We start from the raw sequence: 20,504 nt of genomic DNA on the forward strand, positions 1-20,504 counted from the left end.
AGCATGATGGACTAGTGAAGTTGTGGAGGTGGTACTGATTTGGATTGCAAAGAGATCAGTCCAGAAGAAATAAATGCAGTGGATAGAGTCAGGCTCAGGAGAAGCTAGAATTACATCTTTCCTAGTGGGCTCAGGATGCCTCCTCAGGTGATCAGAGCCAGCTGGGGCCCTTGAGCAGGATAGAATCAGCCCGAAGTAGAACTTTAGTCACTTTCCTGAAACTTCCTCCTGGTGAGCTGGCACACTGTACATGTGGCCTCACAGTCTTAAGCCGCAGCCAATGGCATGAGTTTGTTTGTTTTCTGTCTCAGGCAAGACAGTTTTGATCAAGAAAAGATGCCTTATTCACTCTGTATTAGCATTTGAATTTATGGGATGTGTCAAGTGATTTGCATGTAAGATCTGCTTGGGATGCAGCAGCCTGTCCTTTGCTCGTGACAGATCACAGCAGTGCAGTTTCATGTTGGATAAGTAGGCGAACTCGGCGTAGGACTGGGAACAGGAATCGGCTCGTGTATTTTGAACTGTGTAAATTCACTCTTGCTATCAAGCCAAGTAGCCTCCAAAAGTATTCATGACAGTTTTCCCTTTCAGCCAGTTGCCTGCTGATCACACTTGTGTGCATTTTGTTGACTGTGTCCTCAAAGGGGAGTGTCTGGGAACCATTTCCGAAATGCACAGCAATTTTCCCACTTTTTGTGGAAACCAGGGCCATTGTTGCCAACTCGTGATAAATATCTTGAAAATTAGAATGTTTTCTCCAAAGCTGGTGGTAGCAGCCTTGACTGTTTTCTTTCATTTGTGAAATAATATCTAAAATATTTGCAAAGAAGCATTTCCAAGAATGGAGAGAATTTATTTCATCATCATAAGTCCTGAAAGCACATTTTCCTCCCATCAAATGAGATTTCACATGAAGTCTGTAAGTGCAACACTAGGGTTTTTTCCCATTATTCTAAATCCATCTATAGAGTGGAATGTGTTAAGAAAGACAACTTAAACATGAACTCTTCACAAATCTTTTCTTTCCTAGTAACAGTAATCTTTATTTTGAAAGAAACGGCTGTTCTGTTTCTTCTTTTAACTCACTGCTCCTATAGGCCGTTAAGTACGCTTCCCTCGTACTGCTCACCTTCTTAGGTAGTTTTCTGAGTGGACCCTTGACAGTGTAGTTGGAGACAGAAGGCTGGACTGTGGGTGGAGGCCTTACAGGGACATCTTCTTGCCAGGCCCAGTGACAGCTGGCCACATTCCTCTCTTAGCTGTGGCCTCATTTCCTCCCACTTTCTTTTTTGAGCATTTTGGACTCTGAGGTTGATGAAGAGTTCTTGAGCATTGTCCTAATTAGTGACCCAGGGCTCTGATCCCCAGATTGCCTGTATACCACCCAGGGGACAGGGAGCGGGGGATTCCATGGGTCTTTGGTTTAATGCAGAAAGAGAGGATCCCAAAGTCCACCCAGCCCCACTGGGAATCAGGAGCCGGTCTAGAGTGTTTCCAGTAGCTCTGGCAAGGAAGTCAGAACAGGTAGATGGCTGTAGAAGAAAGTTGATGTTGAGGTCGTGCCGGCTGGCAAGCCTCATAGGGTCCTCCAGGCCAAAGTCATTAAGACGTTGAGAGAAGGTGAAACCCAGAGAGGTAAAGAGGCTCGCCCATCAGCCTTGGCAGGGACAGGCTGAAACCTCAGTGTGGCTGGCAGGGTCATACTTTGAAGGGAGGCAGGGTCATGGACAGCCTGGGAGGCAGCCTCAGGGTTTTATTAGGCTTCCTCTGCCCGGTACCTTTCAGAATGTGAACCCGAGGGAACATTAGCTCATGTGCCTGTCCTCAGTCCAGCTGTTGCCATGGTGCCCTGATTTGGGATTCATTGTCAGCTCTCCCTGCCCATCGTTCCTGTGATCCTGAACAAGTCTCTGCCTTGGTTTCCATACTGGTATACCTATAATCTCTAGTTTTCCCTCCCAATATTAACATTCTAGGATCCTAACCAAACTTTACTGTAAAGGAGGAGGGCACAAAAAGGGACTACTTCCTTTCAGCACAGTGGCTTGCTCCATTTCCTGCATTGTAGAAAGGGCCTACCCACCCCATGCCCCTGCCCCTCTGTCCCATGGGCTTTCCAGTTCAGGTTCTCCTCTGACCCTCACATGATACATGTGAGGGGGGGAAGAGCCAAGGAGATCAGTCCCATTTTGCAGATGAGGAGCCTGAGGCTCACAGAGGTCAAGTGGTTTGTGTAACATGGAAGTGGAACCCAGGTCCCCTGGCTCCCAGGTCCTGCCTGCGATTTCACCTTGGCCACCAGCTAACAGCACGCTGCACACCTCTATGTGCCTGGTTTGGCTGTGGTTACGGTTGGCTGCTGGCACCTGGGCCCAAGTGGCAGGTGTTTACAAGCTGTTTCTACATTCTGAGGCTATTGCCTGGTGAAGTTACTGCAAAGTCAAACCGTGTCCAATGCTTTCCCCCTCCGTAGCCCAGCACTGCCAGTTTTACTTGTATGGGAAGTCCAGGGACAACACTGCTTTTGGTCACTTCGAGGGGAATGGACCTTGCTTGAGTGTGTGCCTTCCCACAGCTAAGTGGCAGGAAGGGCTGGAAAGGAGGAGGGCAGCTGCTGCGCGCTTCCCTCTGCCAGCCGCCACTGGGCCCAGCCAGAAGGTAGAGAGGCCAGGCTCCCACAAGTACTGAGGCAGTGTTCCCAGCTGAGAGAGGGACCGCTTTCTCCAGGGCACCTAGTGCTCCCGGCGGGGAGATGGAGGGAAATCTGTGTGTCTGTCTATTTCTGTGTATCTGTGTATGTGTGTGCACGTGTGTGTCTGTGTGCATGTCTGCGTGTGTCTGTGTGTGTGCACGTGTGTGTCTGTGCATGTGTGTATGTCTGCCTGTGCGTGCATGTCTATGTGTATCTCTGTTTCTGTATGTATGTGTGACTGTGCATTTGTGTCTATGTCTGTGTGCGTTTCTGAATGCACATGCAACTGTATGTGTGTGTGTGTGTGTATGTATGTGTGACATTTGTGTGTGTGTCAATGTGTTTCTGTGTGCATATATGACTGTGTGCATCTGTGTCTCTGTGTACGTTCATGTAACAACATGTGAGTGGGATGGTCTGGTTCTGCAGAGGACACCACAGCAGTTTCCTGAAACCTTCCAACACAACCCCAAATTTAATGATCAGCTGTGCAGAAGCTTAGAGAAACTTAGCTTATAGGCATTCAACACATGGAAAAGTCAGCAAGTAGTGGGCCCGGCCTTCACTTGCACTGCCATGTTAAATCTCAGGGCTCTTTCAGTTCTCAAAGTATATGATGTCTATAACAGGAAAAGATGCTGCTGCACAAGTCTAATAAAAAATGACGTCTTGACAAAACTTGGCCTCACATCACCTCGCAGGCCAGTCCTGCTGCAGTCATTCGTGACAAGATTAGCATTGTCATCACTGCCCTAAGACTGTCTCAGTCTGCCCTAATTTCTTGGTGTCCCCATGTTCCAGAAAACTCTGTTCTCTGTTTGCCATAATGGGTGGCCATCATGCACTGCTCAGGTTTAAAGTCAAATCCCTTTCAGGGCGGGGCCAACTGGACAAACAGTACTCTCATCTAACTTAGTGGTCTGTACCAGTCTTAGCCCCTTGAAGCAGGACTCTGCCATCTGAGCCCACTGTGTGGGACTGCAGGACATTTGTATTTGCCAGGAAGCCCCAACTCCAAGTGTATCTGTCACTGAGTGGCACATGACACCCAGATGGGGGTCATTTGGGGAGGGAGGACATTTTTAACATCAGTGGCATGAAACCCCAGAGGAAAAAGGAGGCAGAGTGGGGAGTTCCTGGGGAGCAGCAGTGGCAGTGCGAAAAGTGTAATCAACCAGAGCTTGAGATATCATTTCCACATCAACTTGGTAAGTTTTTTCCTGAGTATGTGGGTCACTAGGGAAAGGTCACCAGCAACAGGTGAAAAGACCCATTGACATCCCATTTCACAAGGACCCAGTTTTACTAAGAGTAGAGGATAGGTGAATGGATACAGAAGAGTTGGTTTATATATACAATGGAATATTAGTCATAAAAAATGGAAGTCTTGCCATTTACTATGACATGGATGGAGCTAGAGAGTATGATGCTAAGCCAAATAAGTCAGTCAGAGAAAGACAGAGACCATATGATTTCACTCATATGTGGAATTTAAGAAACAAAACAAATGAGCAAAGGAAGAGAGAGAGAACCCAAGAAACAGACTCTCAACTATAGATAGCACACTGATGGTTACGGGGGGGGGGGGGGGGGATGGGTGAAACAGGTGATGGGGATTAAGGAGAGCATTTGTGTTGATGAGCACAAGGTGATGCATGGAAGTGTTGAATTACTATATCGTACACCTGAAACTAATATAACACTCTGTTATCTAACTGGAATTAAAATAAAAACTTAAAAAAAAGAGTAGAGGATATAGACTTTCTTTTTTCCAAAAACTTACAAGATGTTCATTCATCCTTTCTCTAAAAGGAGCGTCTTTCTAAAATCCCAAGTTAGATTAAGGAGTGATAATTTGGGCTTTTTGAAAAAGTTCAATTAGTATGTAATTCACATATCATACAATTCACTGTTTGAAAATTTAGAATGAATGAATGAGTTTTAGCATATTCACAGATATGTGCAAACCATCATCACAATTAATTCTAGAACATTTTTATCGCCCTCAAAAGAATCCCAGCCTCCATCACGCCACATTCTCCCCTCTCCCCACAGCCCTAGGCAACTACAAATCTAGTTTCTTTCTCTACAGACTTGCCTATTCTGGACATTTCATATAAATGGAATCATACAATCTGTAGCCTCTTGTACCTGACATCTTTCACTTAGCATCTTGATTTCAAGGTACCTCCATGTTGTAGTATATATCACACTTCATTCCTTTAAAAAAATGTTTATTTATTTTTGAGAGGGAGACAGCATGTGAGTGGGGGAGGGGTAGAGGAAGAAGAAGACACACAATCGGGAGCAGGCTCCAGGCTCTGAGCTGTCAGCACAGAGCCTGACGCGGGGCTTGAACTCACAAACTGTGACATCATGACCCGAGCCGAAATTGGACGCTTAACCACCTGAGCCATCCAGGTGCCCCACACTTCATTCCTTTTTATGGTTGAATAACATCCCATTGTATAGATAGACCACATTTTCCTTCTCCATTCACCAGTTGATAGACATTTGGGTGATTTAAACCTCTTGGCTGTTATGAATAGTGCTACTATGAACATTCATGTGCAGGTTTTTGTGTAGACATGTTTTCAGGTCTCTTGGGTATACATCCAAGAGCAGAATTGCTGAATCATGTAGCTACTCTATGTTTAACTTGCTCAGGAACCACCACACTGTTTTCCAGAGTGCGCCATTTTATGTTCTCACCAGCAATATTTGAGGGTTCCGATTTTTCCACATCACTTTGGACTTTTTAAAGCCAACTTTTAAAAAGTAAGAGTGGTATTGGTGTTTTGGAATATTGATATATTTATTAGCACAAGGCTATATAATTCTATGCCATATAGTTCTGCGCACTATCAAAGCAGTCCTTTCAAATGCACAGAAATATTGAGGAACATGTCATGTATTCCTACGGACACATGGGCTCCAACACACCAGGTCATCAGCACCCTATGCTGAGGGACTGCTTTAGAAGGTTCTAGTCCAGCCTTCCACCCAAGCTCTAATCCACTCTACAGATCCATCCAGCAGATAGTTCCTGGCCCCCTACTGTGTGTTCTGACTCTGGAGCTGCAGCCACATGGAAGTCATGCTTCCTTCCCTCAGAGAGTTTACAAACCAGAGGGGAAGCCAACTGTTAGACAAGTACATCCTGCCCTGGCTGATGGGGACACAAAGGGAGCTCTTCATATGTACCTTGTAGGAAGGTTGGACAGAGCCAGTGAAATGCTCTGTGTGAATTGCCAGATGCCTGATTAATGGTCGGCACCCAGTGGTAGCTGTTATATTTCTGCATAGAAGTTTGCACTTTACACATGAGGAAACTGAGTCTTTAAGGTTAAGCAGCTTTCCCAGAGCCCCATAACTCATGACTCAGAAGCTGGTCTTCCTGCTTCAAGGCCTGTCATTGGGCTCCAAAGCCCTGCCTATACTGACATAGAAGCCTGGCCTCTTTAACACTTGAGCTGCCTGTCTCCAGCCTGGGTTCTGCCTGCTTCTCCTAGGTCTGAATCCTGCTGGACCATAGCATCCTACTTGACTTGTGCCCAGCTTAACACTAAGATTGCTAGTGGCAGATAGTAATTATTCACAGTTAGCCAGTACCTTTTAGTGATCTGCTGTGATTAGTACCCACAGTGGCCATGATTGATGGCAGTGAGCTTCTGAGTCTGTTCCTCATGCAATGTTCTCTGCCTATCAGCAGCCCCATACTTCTTCCCACCATCCAGCCTGGAAGTCTGGAAGGTATGAGTGGCCTTAGCTTCCTGGTCTGCATGCAGCCAGCCATCAAGCCAAGGGAATCTTCATTGGAGGAACCTCTTTCCCTTTGTTTCCTTGCTTCTCCTTTCCCACGTGGCCCCTGCACCACAGTTTTGTCTAGAGAATTTTTGTAAACTGTTTGCCATGAGCACAGCACTGCATCAGGTGCTCTGGTTCCAAGCTGCCTGGGATAGGTAGGATGATCCCTGGCTTTAGGTTAATGGGGTGGGCAGATGAATAATAGTCCAGAACTGAGTGTTCTCTAAGTGCCCAGAGCCGAAGACTGCCCTGGGCTCTGAACACTCCAGCTCTTAGACATCCTAATGAGAGATTATATTTCGCCACAAAAGAAGAAGTACCCTGAGCCCAACCAGTGAGTGTAGTCTGCTGTGGACACAGGCCACTCCTTGCTGGTTTCCACCTTCCCATAAAAACAGTTTTGTCCCTGGTGTATGATTTTGATGGGGCTGCCATAACAGAATTCCACAGACTAGGAGGCTTAGACAACAGACATCTATTTTCTCACACTTCGAAGATAGGAGTCTGAAATCAAAGTGTCATTAGGGCCACACTCCCTCTGAAGGGGCCACAGAAGGATCTGGTACTTCTTGGCTTGTGGCAGCATCACCCCAGTCCTCACATGACCTTCTCCCTGTGAGTGTGCCTCTGGATCCAAATGTCCCCTTTTCGTAAGGACACCAGTCATACCAAATTAGGGGCCCACCCTACTCCAGTATGACCTCATCTTAACTACTTACATCTGCGATGACCCTATTTGCAAATAAAGTCACATTCTGAAGTACTGGGGTTAGGATGACAATATATGATTGGGAAGGGGACACAGTTCCACCTGACCTATAGCAGTAGTGTGCATGTTCAAAAACAGATTTGACTTATTTAGCCATCCATATCGTAGATGTGTTCATCTGCAAGCCCATTTGAAACCTGGAGGTCTTTGGGCTTTTTTCTTTGCTTTGGGGGCTAAATTTCACCCTTGAAAGATGAGGGCTCTCCTATTGAATGGCTTCTTCTGTCCTGACGAAAAATGTGCCCAACAACCTGGAGCCTCAGGGTGGGACATCATGGGCTCAGAGGTTGCCTGGGGAATGGCTGAGCAGTGCCCATCTCCTCACCCTCACCCTACCCAGGGTACATAGAGGAAGAAGTGGTTGGGATGAGGGACACTCTCGGGTCCATTGGTGAAGCTGAGAAGTAGGCCTCACGGTGCAGCATGCCGTTTGGCTCTTCTGGTCCAAAACCCAAGGCTATTCCTGGCCAAGCTGGTAGGGGCTGGGGGTCAAAAGCGTGAGGACTGCTTTGTGCTTTTTTTTTTTTTAATGTTTATTTATTTTTAAGAGAGAGAGAGAAAACGCATAAGTGGGGGGGGGCAGAGAGAGGGAGACACAGAATCTGAAACAAGCTCCAAGCTCTGAGCTGTCAGCACAGAGCCCGACGCGGGGTTTGAACCCATGAATTGTGAGATCATGACCTGGGCCGAAGTCTGACGCTTAACTGACTGAGCCACCCAGGCGCCCCAGGACTGCTTTGTGCTTTTAAAGAAGATTCCAGGGGACCCCTGAGTGGCCTAGTCAGCTAAGCATCTGACTCTTGGTCATGATCTCATGGTTCGTGAGTTCGAGCCCCGCATCAGGCTCTGTGTGGACAGCTCAGAGCCTGGAGCCTATTTCAGATTCTCTGTCTCCCTCTCTCTCTGCCCCTTCCCTGCATTCTCTCTCTCTCTCTTAAAATAAATAAACATTTAAAAAAAGAAGATTTCACGGTTGCTCCAGCAATATCCTCATGCTCCCCTTCCTTTCTTGCCACGTGCCTTTAATCTGGCTCCTCGTTTCCTTCCACTGTCACACATGAAGTTAGGCAGCAGCAAGGTAGAGTTGGCCCCAGCTGGCACTTAGAGGTGGACATCAGGGATCTGGCAGAGTCTGCAGACCTGCAACAGGTCAGGCACTAGAGGCATGGCTAATGCGGGGTGGGGTGAGCCGGTGATAGCCCCAGAGGTACTAGTGTGCCTTCAGAGCTCAGGCTGATGTCTTCCAGATGTGGGTGGCCAGGAGCTCCCAGGTATGCACTTAGAGCCTGAGGGGGAAAGAGAGACTGCCCACCGGCCTCTGTTCTGAAGCTGAGGTCTGAGATCAGTCCTTGCCCCATCCTGATCCCCACGTGCTCAGTCCACAAAGTCACAAAGCAACACATATCCCTGGAGCATTTCATTTCTTTATGAAATGGCAAGTTGAGTGTACATGGATTTGTGAGACTCAAATCCAAACTGCGTGGCAGATGGCTTTAGGGTTCGTCTACAGCCCTGGGTTGTGCTTGGCTGAGAAAAATTGCTGGGGGTTGGTTTCTTTTAATGCAAGGGGCGTAGACTTCCCAGACAGGTGCTCATGGGCATTGCCAGGGGAGGAGAAGCCCAGGCAGGCCTCAGGGGTGGGAAGGTGGCAGACCCCTGCTGTGGACAGAAAGGTCTGCCCAAGGGCTCTTTCCCAGGCCCAGGCTCATCTAGAGAGAAAGAGAAAACGAGACCGTGTCCCGAGGCTGGGGGTGGGAGACTCCTATGACTTGGACCAAACAAAGTCAATTTCCAGGTGGGACATCCTGCCAGCGCCCTCCTCCATTGGCTGTGATCCCCAGCCCTGGGTCCAGCCAGTACCCAAGTGCACTGATGTGATGCTGGGCCAGTAGGCTGATACTGCAGACCAGAGAATCAGGCCTTTGTTCAGGAAGCTCTGGCCATTACCCCCACTTGTCCCCTTTACATTGGCTGCTGGGAGCCACAAAGGGGCAGGACAAGAAATCAGTGGAGTGAAGTCTTTAAAAGCAAAAGCGGCATTTTTTTTTTTTTTTTGCCTTTTTTCTTTTGAGCTGAATGGGTAGCTTGTTTGATGTCGATAGGTTTTGTGTTGCCAGCCCTGAAATAAGATCCGGGCCTCCGTCCCCCACACGGGCTCCAGATGCCAGGCCAGAGAGTTAGTGATGGCCTCTGTGGTAAATGGGGTCTCTTTTTTCCAGTTTTCTTTGGGTGCATTGTACGTTATATGCCATTTTGTCCCCAGATCCTAGTATTTGAGTGAGGTCACAGCCAAGGCCTCGGGCTTGGTCCCTGAAGTACTCAAGAAAGATTTGGGTGGTAATTGTTTTTTAAAGAATAAAAAGGTCTATACAAACTTCTGGATCTGGACACTGAAATCTGTTTGGAATAGCAGTTCGATTCTTATTTTGAAGTAATTACAGATGCATGGGAAATTGCAAATCACAGTTGTATAATATCAAAACTAAAAAATCAATATTACTGCAGGGTTTTTTTCTTTTTTATTAGAGTTTTATTTTACGAGAGAGAGAGAGCATGCATGAGTGGGGGAGGAGCAGAGAGAGGATCCCAAGCAGACTCCATGCTGTTGGCACAGAGCCCAGTGTGGGGCTCGATCTCATAAACTGTGAGGTCATGACCTGTGAGCTCAAGAGTCAGATGCTTAACCAACTGAACCACCCAGGTGCCCTGCTACAGTTTTATTATTATTTTTTTTTCTGATGAGTCTTGCTACAGCTCTTTCACATGGACAGAAATTGTTACTTGCAGGGGTACCTGCGTGGCTCAGTCGGTTAAGTGTTCGACTTCAGCTCAGGTCATGATCTCACAGTTCATGGGTTCGAGCCCCGTGTCAGGCTCTTTGCTGACAGCTTAGAGCCTGGAGCCTGCTTCGGATTCTGTGTCTCCCTCTCTCTCTGCCCCTCCCCTGCTTGCACTCTGTCTGTCAAAAATAAACTTCAAAAAATTTTAAAAAAAGAAAAAAGAAATTGTCACTTGCATGTTTAGTTTTAGAAGAAACTACCAAACCATCTTGCAGAGTATCTGTACCATTTTACATTCCCACCAGCAGTGCATGGGTGAACCCATTTCTCCACATCCTCACCTGGTTTTGCTGTCATAACTGGTTTTGATTTTAGCAATTCTCTAATGGTTAATGACATTCAGCATCTTTGGATGTCTTTATCTGCCACCCACAGAAACTCGACAGCGGAATGCCTTTTCATGTCTTTTGCCCATTTTCTACTTGGATAGTAGTTTGTCTTCCTACCGTTGAGTTTTGAGGTTCCTTACATATTCTAGATACTAGTCCTTTATCACATATGATGTTGCACATATTTTCTCCTATTCACAGGGTCACAGAGCCAAAGATTTTATTTTTGATAAGGTCTGATTTGTCGATATTTTTTATGGGGCATGCTTTTTGGATCACATCTGAGAAAGAACATTTTGTCTAGCTGTTCATCCTGAAGATGTTCTACTTTTTTCTTTTCGTGAAACTTGTATATTTTGACATCTTACACTTATTTCCATGGTCAATTTTGAGTTGATTTTTGTGTGAGGGGTGACCTTGAGGTTGATGTTCACTTTTTGCTTACAGATGCTCCTTTGCTCCAGAACCATGTGTTAAGAATGCTATCATTCCTGCACCGGATTGCTTTTGTGCTTTTGCCAAAAATCAGTTGGGCATATTAGTGCGGGTCTTTTTCTGGGTTCTGTGTTCTGTTTCAGTTATCTGTGTGTCTGTCCCTCTGCCAATACCGGACAGTCTTGATTAATGCAGCCATATAATGAGTCTAGCAACCAGAAAATCATTTCACCTCTTCTACTTCCATTGCCTTTCCACTTAATATTGGAAAAATTGTTCCCATTTATTTTAGAATCATCTTGTCTGTATCTACAAAGGAATCGGGATTTTGAGAAAAACTAACATCTTTACTATGCTGAGTCCTCCAGTCTATGAACACAGAATATCCCTCCATTAATTTAGCTCTTCTCTCTTTCCTTTCATCAGTGTTGTGCAGTTTTTAGCATGTAAGTCCTATACATGTTTTGTTTGGGTCTCACCTAGGAAGTTTTGGGGCAGTAGTCCGTGGTACTGTATTTTTAATCCAGTGTCCATTTATTCATTGATGGTACTTATAAATGTAATTGATATTTATTTGTTGATCTTGTATCCTGAGACCTTGCCAAACTCACTTCTTGGTTCTAGGAGTTTCTTTGTAAATTTCTTAAGGTTTTTCATGTAGACAATTATGTCAACTGCAAATAGAGATAGTTTTACTTCTTCTTTTCTAATATGCATGCCTTTCATTTCATTTTCTTACCTTAATGTACTAGCTAGAACTTCCAGTGCTTCGTTTTTTTTAATTGAGATATATTTGACAGACAACACTGTGTAAGTTTAAGGTATACAACACATTGATTTGGTACAAGCAATGAAGACGCAGACATCCTTGCCTTGTTAACAATCTTATAGGGAAGGCATTTTTAAAAAATGTTTTAAGTTTATTTTTGAGAGAAAGAAAGCACAAGTCAAGGAGGGGCAGAGAGAGAGAGGGAGACAGAGAATCCCAAGCAGGCTCTGCAGAGCCCGACGGGGGGGCTCAAACCCACGAGCCACAAGATCATGACCTGAGCCAAATTGGGACTCTTAACCAACTGAGTCACTCAGGCGCCCCTTATAGGGAAGGCATTTATTTTTTAATCATTAAGTGTGATGTTATCTGTAGGTTCAATGTAGACATTCTTTATCAAGTAGAGTAATTTCCCACCTATTCCTGGTTTTCTGAGGGTCTTTTTTTTTATCATAAATGGATGTTGAATTTTGTGAAGTGATTTTTCTGCATCAAATGATATGATTATATGATTTTAATTGAAGTTTTTGTTTTGAGATAATTGTAGATGAACATGCAGTTGTAAGAAATAATGCAAATAGATTCCATGTCCCTTTAGCCAGCTTCCCCTAATGATAACATTTTGCAAAACTATAGTGTGATATCACAACCAGGATGCTGACACTGGTACAGTCAAGGTACAGAACATTTCCATCACCACATGTACCCCCTGATGTTGCCCATGTGTGGATGCATCCACTTCCTTCCCTCACTCATTCCTTCCTTAATCCTTGGCAACCGCCAATCAGTCCATTTTTATAGTTTTGACATTTCGAGATTGTTACATAAATGGAATCACACAGTATGTAAATTGAAGGGATTGGCTGTTTTCACTCAGCAGAATTCTCTGCAGATCATCCAGGTCATTATATAGATCAACAGTTATGTCTTTGTATTGCTGAATAGTACTCCATGGTATATATGCACCAGTTTGTTTAATCATTCATCCATTGAAGGACTTCTGGGTTGTTTCCCGTGTTTTGGCTACTATGAATAAAGCTACTACAAACACTCCTTTGCGAAGTTTTGTATGAACGCAAGTCCTTGTTTCTCTGGGGTAAATACCCAGGAGTTCAACTGCTAGGTCCTATAATGGTTGCGTGTTTAGTTTTTAAAGAAACCACTGAACAGTTTTGCAGTGACTGTTTTTGCGGAGTGACTTTTTCATTCCCACCAGCAATGCATGCGCGATCTGATTCCTCTCACTGTTGCCAGTATTTAGTGTGGTCACTAGTTTCTTTTTTCTTTTTTTTTGGTCACTATTTTTTTAAAGGTGAAATTCACATAACAACTTAGTGTTATTTAATACATTCACAATGTACTAAAGCATCACCTCTATCTAGTTCCTAAACGTTTACTGAAATAAAACCCCATACTCATAAAGCAGTCATTCTCCATTCTCCCCTCCCCCAGCTCTGGAAAACACCAATCTGATTTCTGCCTGCATGCATTTACCTATTCCGGACATTTAAGATAACTTCATACATTATGTGACTTTTTGCGACAGGCTTTTTTCACTTAGTGTAATGTTATAAATGTTCATCCACGTGGCAGCATGTGGCAGACAGTACTTCATGCCTTTGCATGACAGAGTAACAGTCCATGGTATGGTTATACCAAAACTTGCTTGTCCATTATACATTGATGGACATTTGGGTTATTTCCACCTTTTGATGATCATGAATGATGCGCTTATGAACATTTGTGTAAAAGTATTTGAATACCTATTTTTGATTCTTTGGGATATATACCTAGGAGTGGGATTGTGGGGTCAGATGGTAATTCTGTGTTACTTTTTAAGGAACTGCCAAACTGTTCTCCACGGCACTTGTAACATTTAAATTCCCATCAGGAATGTACGAGGGTTCCGATTTCTCCACATTCTTGCCAACCCTTGTCATTTTCCTTTTTTTAAGTATGCCATCCTAATGGGCGGGATGTGGTATGTCATGGTTTTGATTTGCATTTCCCTAACACCTGTGGTATTGAGCATCTTTACACGTGCTTGTTGGCCATAAGTTTATCTTGTTTGGAGAAATGTCTATTCAAGTCTTTTGCCCATTTTTTAGATTGTATTGTTTTCTCATTGTTGGGTTGTAAGAGGTCTTTATACATTCTAAATACTAGAACCTTATCAGATATATGATTTGCAGTTGTTTTCTTTCATTCTGTGGGCTATCTTTACTTTCTTGATAATGACCTTTGATGCATAAAAGTTTTTCATTTTGATGAAGTCCAACTTATCTATTTTTTCCTTTTGTTGCTTATGCTCTTGGTGTGATGTTTAAGAACCATTGCCAAACCCAATGTCATAAAGATTTTCCCTTATGTTTTCTTCTATATGTTTTATAGTTTGAGCTCCTATGTTTAGGTTGATCCATTGAGTTGATTTTTTTTAATGTAGTGTGAGGGAGGGGTCCAACATCATCCTTTTGCATGTGACACATTTGCACATTTTGCTAAAGAGACTATTCTTTCCTCCACTGAGTGGTCTTGACACCCATTTTGAAAATCAATTGGCCACAGTTTTATGGCTTTATTTCTGGATTCTCGAGTCTATTCCATTGGCTTATATGCCCGTCTTATTCCAATAGCATGCTGTTTTGATTACTGTAGTTTTGCAGTAAGTTTTAAAACGGGAAAGTGTGAATCCTCCAATTTTGTTCTTTTTCAACATTGTTTTGAGGGGATCACATGAATTTTATTATTTTGCTTGTCAGTATGGTGGATAATGTGGGTTGACTTTTGAATATTGAACCAGCTTTGCATCCCTAGAATAAACCCAACTTGATCATAGTGTATAATTCTTCTCATAAACTGCTAGAACTGTGTTAAGGATTTCTGTGTTGGTATGCATGAGAAATATTAGTCCGTAGTCTTCTTTGTACAGTCTTCATTCTTACAGTCAGGGTAACACAGTTTTGGGAAGTGTTCCCTCTAGTTTCTGAAGAGATTATGTAGAATTGGTGCTAATTCTTCTTTAAACAATTCCCTTCTAGTTTCTTCTAATTCTTCTAAACAAGTTTCCTTCTAGTTTCTGAAGAGATTATGTAGAATTAGTGCTAATTCTTCTTTAAACAATTGGAATAATTCTAGTGAAATAGTCTAAGCCTGGAGTTGTCATTTTCCGGAATTTTTTTAAATTAGGAATTCCTTTAATAATTATCTTGAGTAAATTTTGGTAGTTTGTGCTTTTAGAATAATTGGCCCATTTCATCTAATTTCCAAATTCATGTGGGTAGGGATACTTGTAGTATTTCCTTATTCTTTACATGTCTATAGGATCAGTAGCAACATTACCTTTTTCATTCCAATATTGATAATTTGTGTCTTTTAATTGGTGGATTTAGATCATTCTCATTTTAGCGAACTTACTGGTAGTTAGTGCTTAATTATACCAATTTATTTTGTTCTGTTTTTGTTTCTTTCTAAAAAATTTTTATTTAAATCCAAGTTAGTTAACATGTAATGTAATAATGATTTCGGGAGTAGAAGTTAGTGATTCATCACTTATGTATAACACCCAGTGCTCATCCCAACAAGTGCCCTCCTTAATGCCCATCTCCCATTTAGCCCATCCCCCCCCACCCAACCCCCCTCTGGCAACCCTCAGTTTGTTCTCTGTATTTAAGAGTCCCTTATGGTTTGCCTCTTCTTTCGTTTTAACTTATTTTCCCTCCCTTCCCCTATGTTCATCTGTTGTGTTTCTGAAATTCGACATATGAGTGAAATCATATATTTATCTTTCTCTGACTGACTTATTTCACTTAGCATAATACATTGTAGTTCCATCCACATTGTTGCAAATGGCAAGATTTCATTCTTTTTGATTGCTCAGTAATTATATATATATATATATATATATATACACACACACACACACACACACACACACACAGACCATGTATTATTTATCCATTCATCAGTTGATGGACATGGACATTAGGGCTCTTTCCATAATTTGGCTATTGTTGATAGTGCTGGTATAAACATGGGGGTGCATGTGCCCCTTTGAGCCAACATTTTTGTATCCTTTGGATAAATACCTAGTAGTGCAATTTCTGGGTTGTAGGGTAGTTCTAGTTTTATGTTTTTGAGGAACCTGCATACTATTCTCCAGAACGGCTGCACCAATTTGCATTCCCACCAATAGTGCAAAAGTGTTCCCCTTTCTCTGCATCCTCGCCAACATCTGTTGTTTCCTGAGTTGTTCATTTTAGCCATTCTGACAGGTGTGAGGTGGTATCTTATTGTGGTTTTGATTTGCATTTCCCCGGTGATGAGTGATGTTGAGGATCTTTTCATGTGTCTATTAGCCATCTGGATGTCTTCTTTGGAGAAGTGTCTGTCCATGTCTTTTTCCCATTTCTTCACTGGATTATTTATTTTTGGGGTGTTGAGTTTGATAAGTTCTTTATAGATTTTGGATACTAGCTCTTTATCCAATATGTCATTTGAAAATACCTTCTCCCATTCTGTCAGTTGCCTTTTAGTTTTGTTGATTGTTTGCTGTGCAGAAGCTTTTTATCTTGATAAGGTCCCAATAGTTCATTTTTCCTTTTGTTTCCCTTGCCTCCAGACACATGTCTAGTAAGAAGTTGCTTCTTCAAAGGTCAAAGAGGTCAAAGAGGTTGTTGCCTGTTTTCTCCTCTAGGATTTTGATGGCTTCCTGTCTTACGTTTAGGTCTTTCATCCATTTTGAGTTTATTTTTGTGTATGGTATAAGAAAGTGGTCCAGGTTCATTCTTCTACATGCCACTGTCCAGTTTTCCCAACACCACTTGCTAAAAAGACTGTCTTTCCATTGGATATTCTTTCCTGCTTTATCAAAGATTGGTTGGCCATATATTTGTGGGTCCATTTCTGGATTCTCTATTCTGTTCCATTGATCTATGTGTCTGTTTTTGTGTCAGTACCATATTGTCTTGATGATTACAGCTTTTTAGTATAGCTTGAAGTCCGAAATTGTGATGCCTCCAGCTTTGGTTTTCTTCTTCAGGATTTCTTTGGCTATTTGGGGTCTTTTCTGGTTCCATACAAGTTTTAGGATTGTTTGTTTCTAGCTCTGTAAAGAATGTGGTGTTATTTTGTAAGGGGTTGCATTGAACGTGTAGATTGCTTTGGGTAGCATTGACATTTTAACAATATTTGTTCTTCTGATCCACGAGCATGGAATGTTCTTCCATTTCTTTGTGTCTTCTTCAATTTCTTTCATAAGCTTTCTATAGTTTTCAGCATACAGATCTTTTACCTCTATGATTAGGTTTATTCCTAGGTATTTTATGGGTTTTGGTGCAATTGTAAATGAGATCAAGTCCTTGATTTCTTTTTCTGCTGCTTCACTGTTGGTGTATAGAAATGTTTTGGTTTCTTTATTTTCTCTGTCTTGACTTCCTGTAGGTTACTTAAACATTTTTTGAAATTCATTTGATGATTCATGTAGAGTGTTTTTGCATGCATCTTTTTGTGTGCCATTTTAAGTGGTTATTCTAGGTATTATGTCATATATACATAACTTGTAATAGTCCATTGATGTCAACATTTTACCAGTTTGAGTGAAGTATGGGAACCTTACCCCTCTTTTCACCTCTTTACCCTCCCCTGTTTATAATGTAATTGTGTTAAATATTTCTTCCACATAACATTTAGGACCACAGCATGCAATGTTATAATTGGTGCTTCAGCCATAATTTAGAAAACTTGAGAGGAGAAGGAAAGTGTATTATATTTACCCATATTTTTTCTTTCCATTGTACATTCTTCCTTGGTGGTGTCCAGAATCCCTTATTTTATCACTTCCGTTCTGTTTAGAGAACTTCCTTTAGCCATTCTCTTAGGAGGGGTCTGTTACTAACAAATACTTTTAGTGTCCCTTTATCTGAGAATATCTGGATTCCCCTTCCATATCTGAAACATATTTTCCCTAGGTATAAGATTCCGGGTTGACAGTTCTCTTATTTCAGCACTTACTTAGCTCTTCTGTTTTAGCTGACTTCTCTGACAATGCTTTGGCAGGGAAGGAGACACCATCTCATTTCTTTCATGTGGGTATTGAAGTCTAGGCTCCTCACTTAGCCTTCATTGACAACAAGGTTAGGGTGGCTCATTACTGCTGGGCAGTGTGGTAGTTCTAGCTTCCTACTAGGCTTTCACTAATACCATCCTGGCTGGGATCAGTGGAAGTGCCTCATTACCATTCCCCATATGATCTCCACTGAAATTGGCGGTGATGGGATGTGGACTCATTACCACTCTGCAGGGTAAAAGATCCTGTCTGTTAGGCCTCCTTTGATACCACCCCAGGGGGGTAGGAAGAAATAAATCATTATTGCCAGATGGGGGTGGAGTCTAGGCCCCACTTGGCCTTTGATGTTGGGACTTGGTGGGACCACACTTTTTTTCTGTGGTATTTAGGTGAATTGTACCAGTTCTTGGATACAAATTTTCTGCCTTGGTAGTCTTCCCTTGTCCTAGTCCTTTAGCTAAAGAAAGTAAACTTTTGTTGGGGGACTTTTTGCCTGTGTCCATTGGCATTTTGGGGTTGCCAGCTTCTTCAGGTCCATGTCTGATATTGGTGAGCCAAAAGGAAACCCAGAGAAACCACCACATCGTTCCTCAAGTCCCAAGGTCCCTTCTTCTTTCCACTTTTTGGGATCTTCTTATGTTTGTTTTATATAAATATCCAGAGATTTTAGTGTACTCAGTGGGAAAATGAGAAGAGTACGTTTCCATTTTTCCAGAGGCAGAAGTGTAGACATTGCATTTTAGTGCCTGATGCCATAGTGTCAAGGGAATTTCTGAGAAGGAGAAATGAATGAATGCAGAGCAGCTATTTCATGTCTACATCATGAAAAACAAAAAGAAATGAAATAAAATAAAATGAAAAAAAATAAAAAAGCTTTACTTGGTTTAGCACAGGTCTGCTTATCTGTTGTGGAGAGCATACCTTGGGGTAGACCTGATCACAGCCTGCTTTGTTGGTTTTTTTCATAAACCAGTACAGCAGGACTTCATGAGCCCTTTCCAACACCCATTGCTTCGTTCCACTGACAGTCAGGCTATAAACTGTTAGATCACTTGGCTGGGTGCTAGTGGGGCCAGAGTTGGGAGCTGCTCCTTCAGTGGGCCATACTCTGGTAGAGTGGGCTTACTCTAGTAGAGCAGAAGTGGCCATAAGCTGTCACCTGACCCACCTACCATGGTTTTAGTATAAGAAAATTGTGCTAGAGAACAGAAGAGTCTTTCCCTCAATTTCACTGCATATCTATCACACATGCAAAATAGCCAGACCTAGGACCCACATTCCCTGCCTTTAAGCCTAGTGTTATTTTAGTTACGTCAGGCTGCTTCTTTACCCATCCTTCAGCTCTCCAGTGAATTCTGCTCTGCCCCATAGCTGGGGACTGCCATCTCATCCCAGCCAACTGCTTTACAGAAGTGCCCCTCATCCCTGGGGGTGGGAGGGGCTCAATGAGGGTGGTGGGGTGGGGAGAGAGACATGAAAGGGAATGTGGCTGACTCCACCCAAACCTGTCCTCAGAGTGAAAGTCTGTGATTCACGGGGTCTATGGTCTCATCTTCATATCTGAAAGACAGTGTACTTTTTGTCTCCCTAAGCCCTGTGTCTAGGTCGTTTGGGAAGCGCCTTGGAGAGTCAAGAATAAAATTGCAGGTCAAACAATGGATGACTGGAAAAGTCGGCTTGTAATCAAGAGCATGGTTCCCCATTTCGCCATGGTGGGAAATCGTCAGGAGCCCAGAAAGCTCCAGGAATCGGTCAGACAATGGGCTATTGGGGGGAGGGGGGTGTTGAATGCTTCTAATCTTAAACTTGAACGTAAGATGTGTTATTGAAATTCTCTGTGCAAATTTGTTGGCAGGGAACCAACCCAAAATGTAAGGGACTAGAATCTGACCTAGAAAAGATGTAGGAGATGAGCTGACCTTACCCCTTATGAATTTCTGGAAGAGCAGGAAATATAGTCCAAGGCTCCATCTGGATTCCCGGTCTAATGATCTCTGCACTGCACCCCTTCAGCTAGAAAGAAAGGAAGAGTGAGAGGGAAGAAAAGCCTTCTTTTTCTCTTAATAGAAACCAGGGAATGTGGGACTGATGGGCACTAGATATATTTCATTAGCTTCCTAGTACCACTGAGAACAAGAAACCAGTGAGTAGGGAACAGAATGAGATTCCTATTCAACTCTCTGGCTCTGGTGTCCTTTTAAAAACCCATTTGACAAATTCCTACTTTCTCCCCTTGGGACCCAGACATCATCCAAATATCTGAAACTCGGGGTTAGGGCTTCCAGTGGTAGGTCTAGGAGCCAGGATGATAGAGGAGACCATGAGAGCCACTGGTTAGTTGAATTTGACATCAAAAGCCTGCAACATCACTAGTCTACCAAGATTAGCTCCATTAGTAGGAGTTGCAGCAAACACAATGGCTGTTATCTCAGTGTATTGGGTCCACAGAGGAGTGGCTTACTTAATCTCTGAAATTAATAGAGCAGAGAGGAAATGGCTCTTATAGAGCCATGGGTCTGCTTCCTTCCTGTTCAGAGAACTGGGAGCTTGGGGCTCTGAGGTAACGTCATTTCACATAACTAGAGGGCCAGGCCTCTCCAATTCCAAGGGCAATCCACTTTCAGTAAGTCAGCTTTCTATTTAGTTTAGGATTCTGAGATGTGCACAGGTGTTGGGAAAGATTGTCAAAATCTTGCTTCTCTGTTTTTCTTCATTGTCTACCACCAACAGTGTATTGAGAATGTAGTATCCGGTTGAGTACATAGACATTAACAGACTTTGATTACTAAAGTTCCA

The 20,504-nt window shown here is 43.0% G+C and overlaps 1 protein-coding gene across 1 annotated transcript in view; it reads left to right on the forward strand.

Annotated features, from left to right (window-relative positions):
• The window catches only part of MAMLD1 (mastermind like domain containing 1), a 120,662-nt gene that overhangs the window by 42,008 nt on the left and 58,150 nt on the right, over positions 1–20,504 (forward strand). Inside the window, exon 2 of the mRNA XM_043570991.1 lies at positions 19,301–19,459. Within this exon, the coding sequence (XP_043426926.1) occupies positions 19,364–19,459 (96 nt within the window). The 5' untranslated portion in view covers positions 19,301–19,363. The remainder of the gene's footprint in view (positions 1–19,300; positions 19,460–20,504) is intronic.

Source organism: Prionailurus bengalensis, chromosome X (genome assembly GCF_016509475.1).
Source record: "Prionailurus bengalensis isolate Pbe53 chromosome X, Fcat_Pben_1.1_paternal_pri, whole genome shotgun sequence".
Classification (NCBI taxonomy): Eukaryota; Metazoa; Chordata; class Mammalia; order Carnivora; family Felidae; genus Prionailurus; species Prionailurus bengalensis.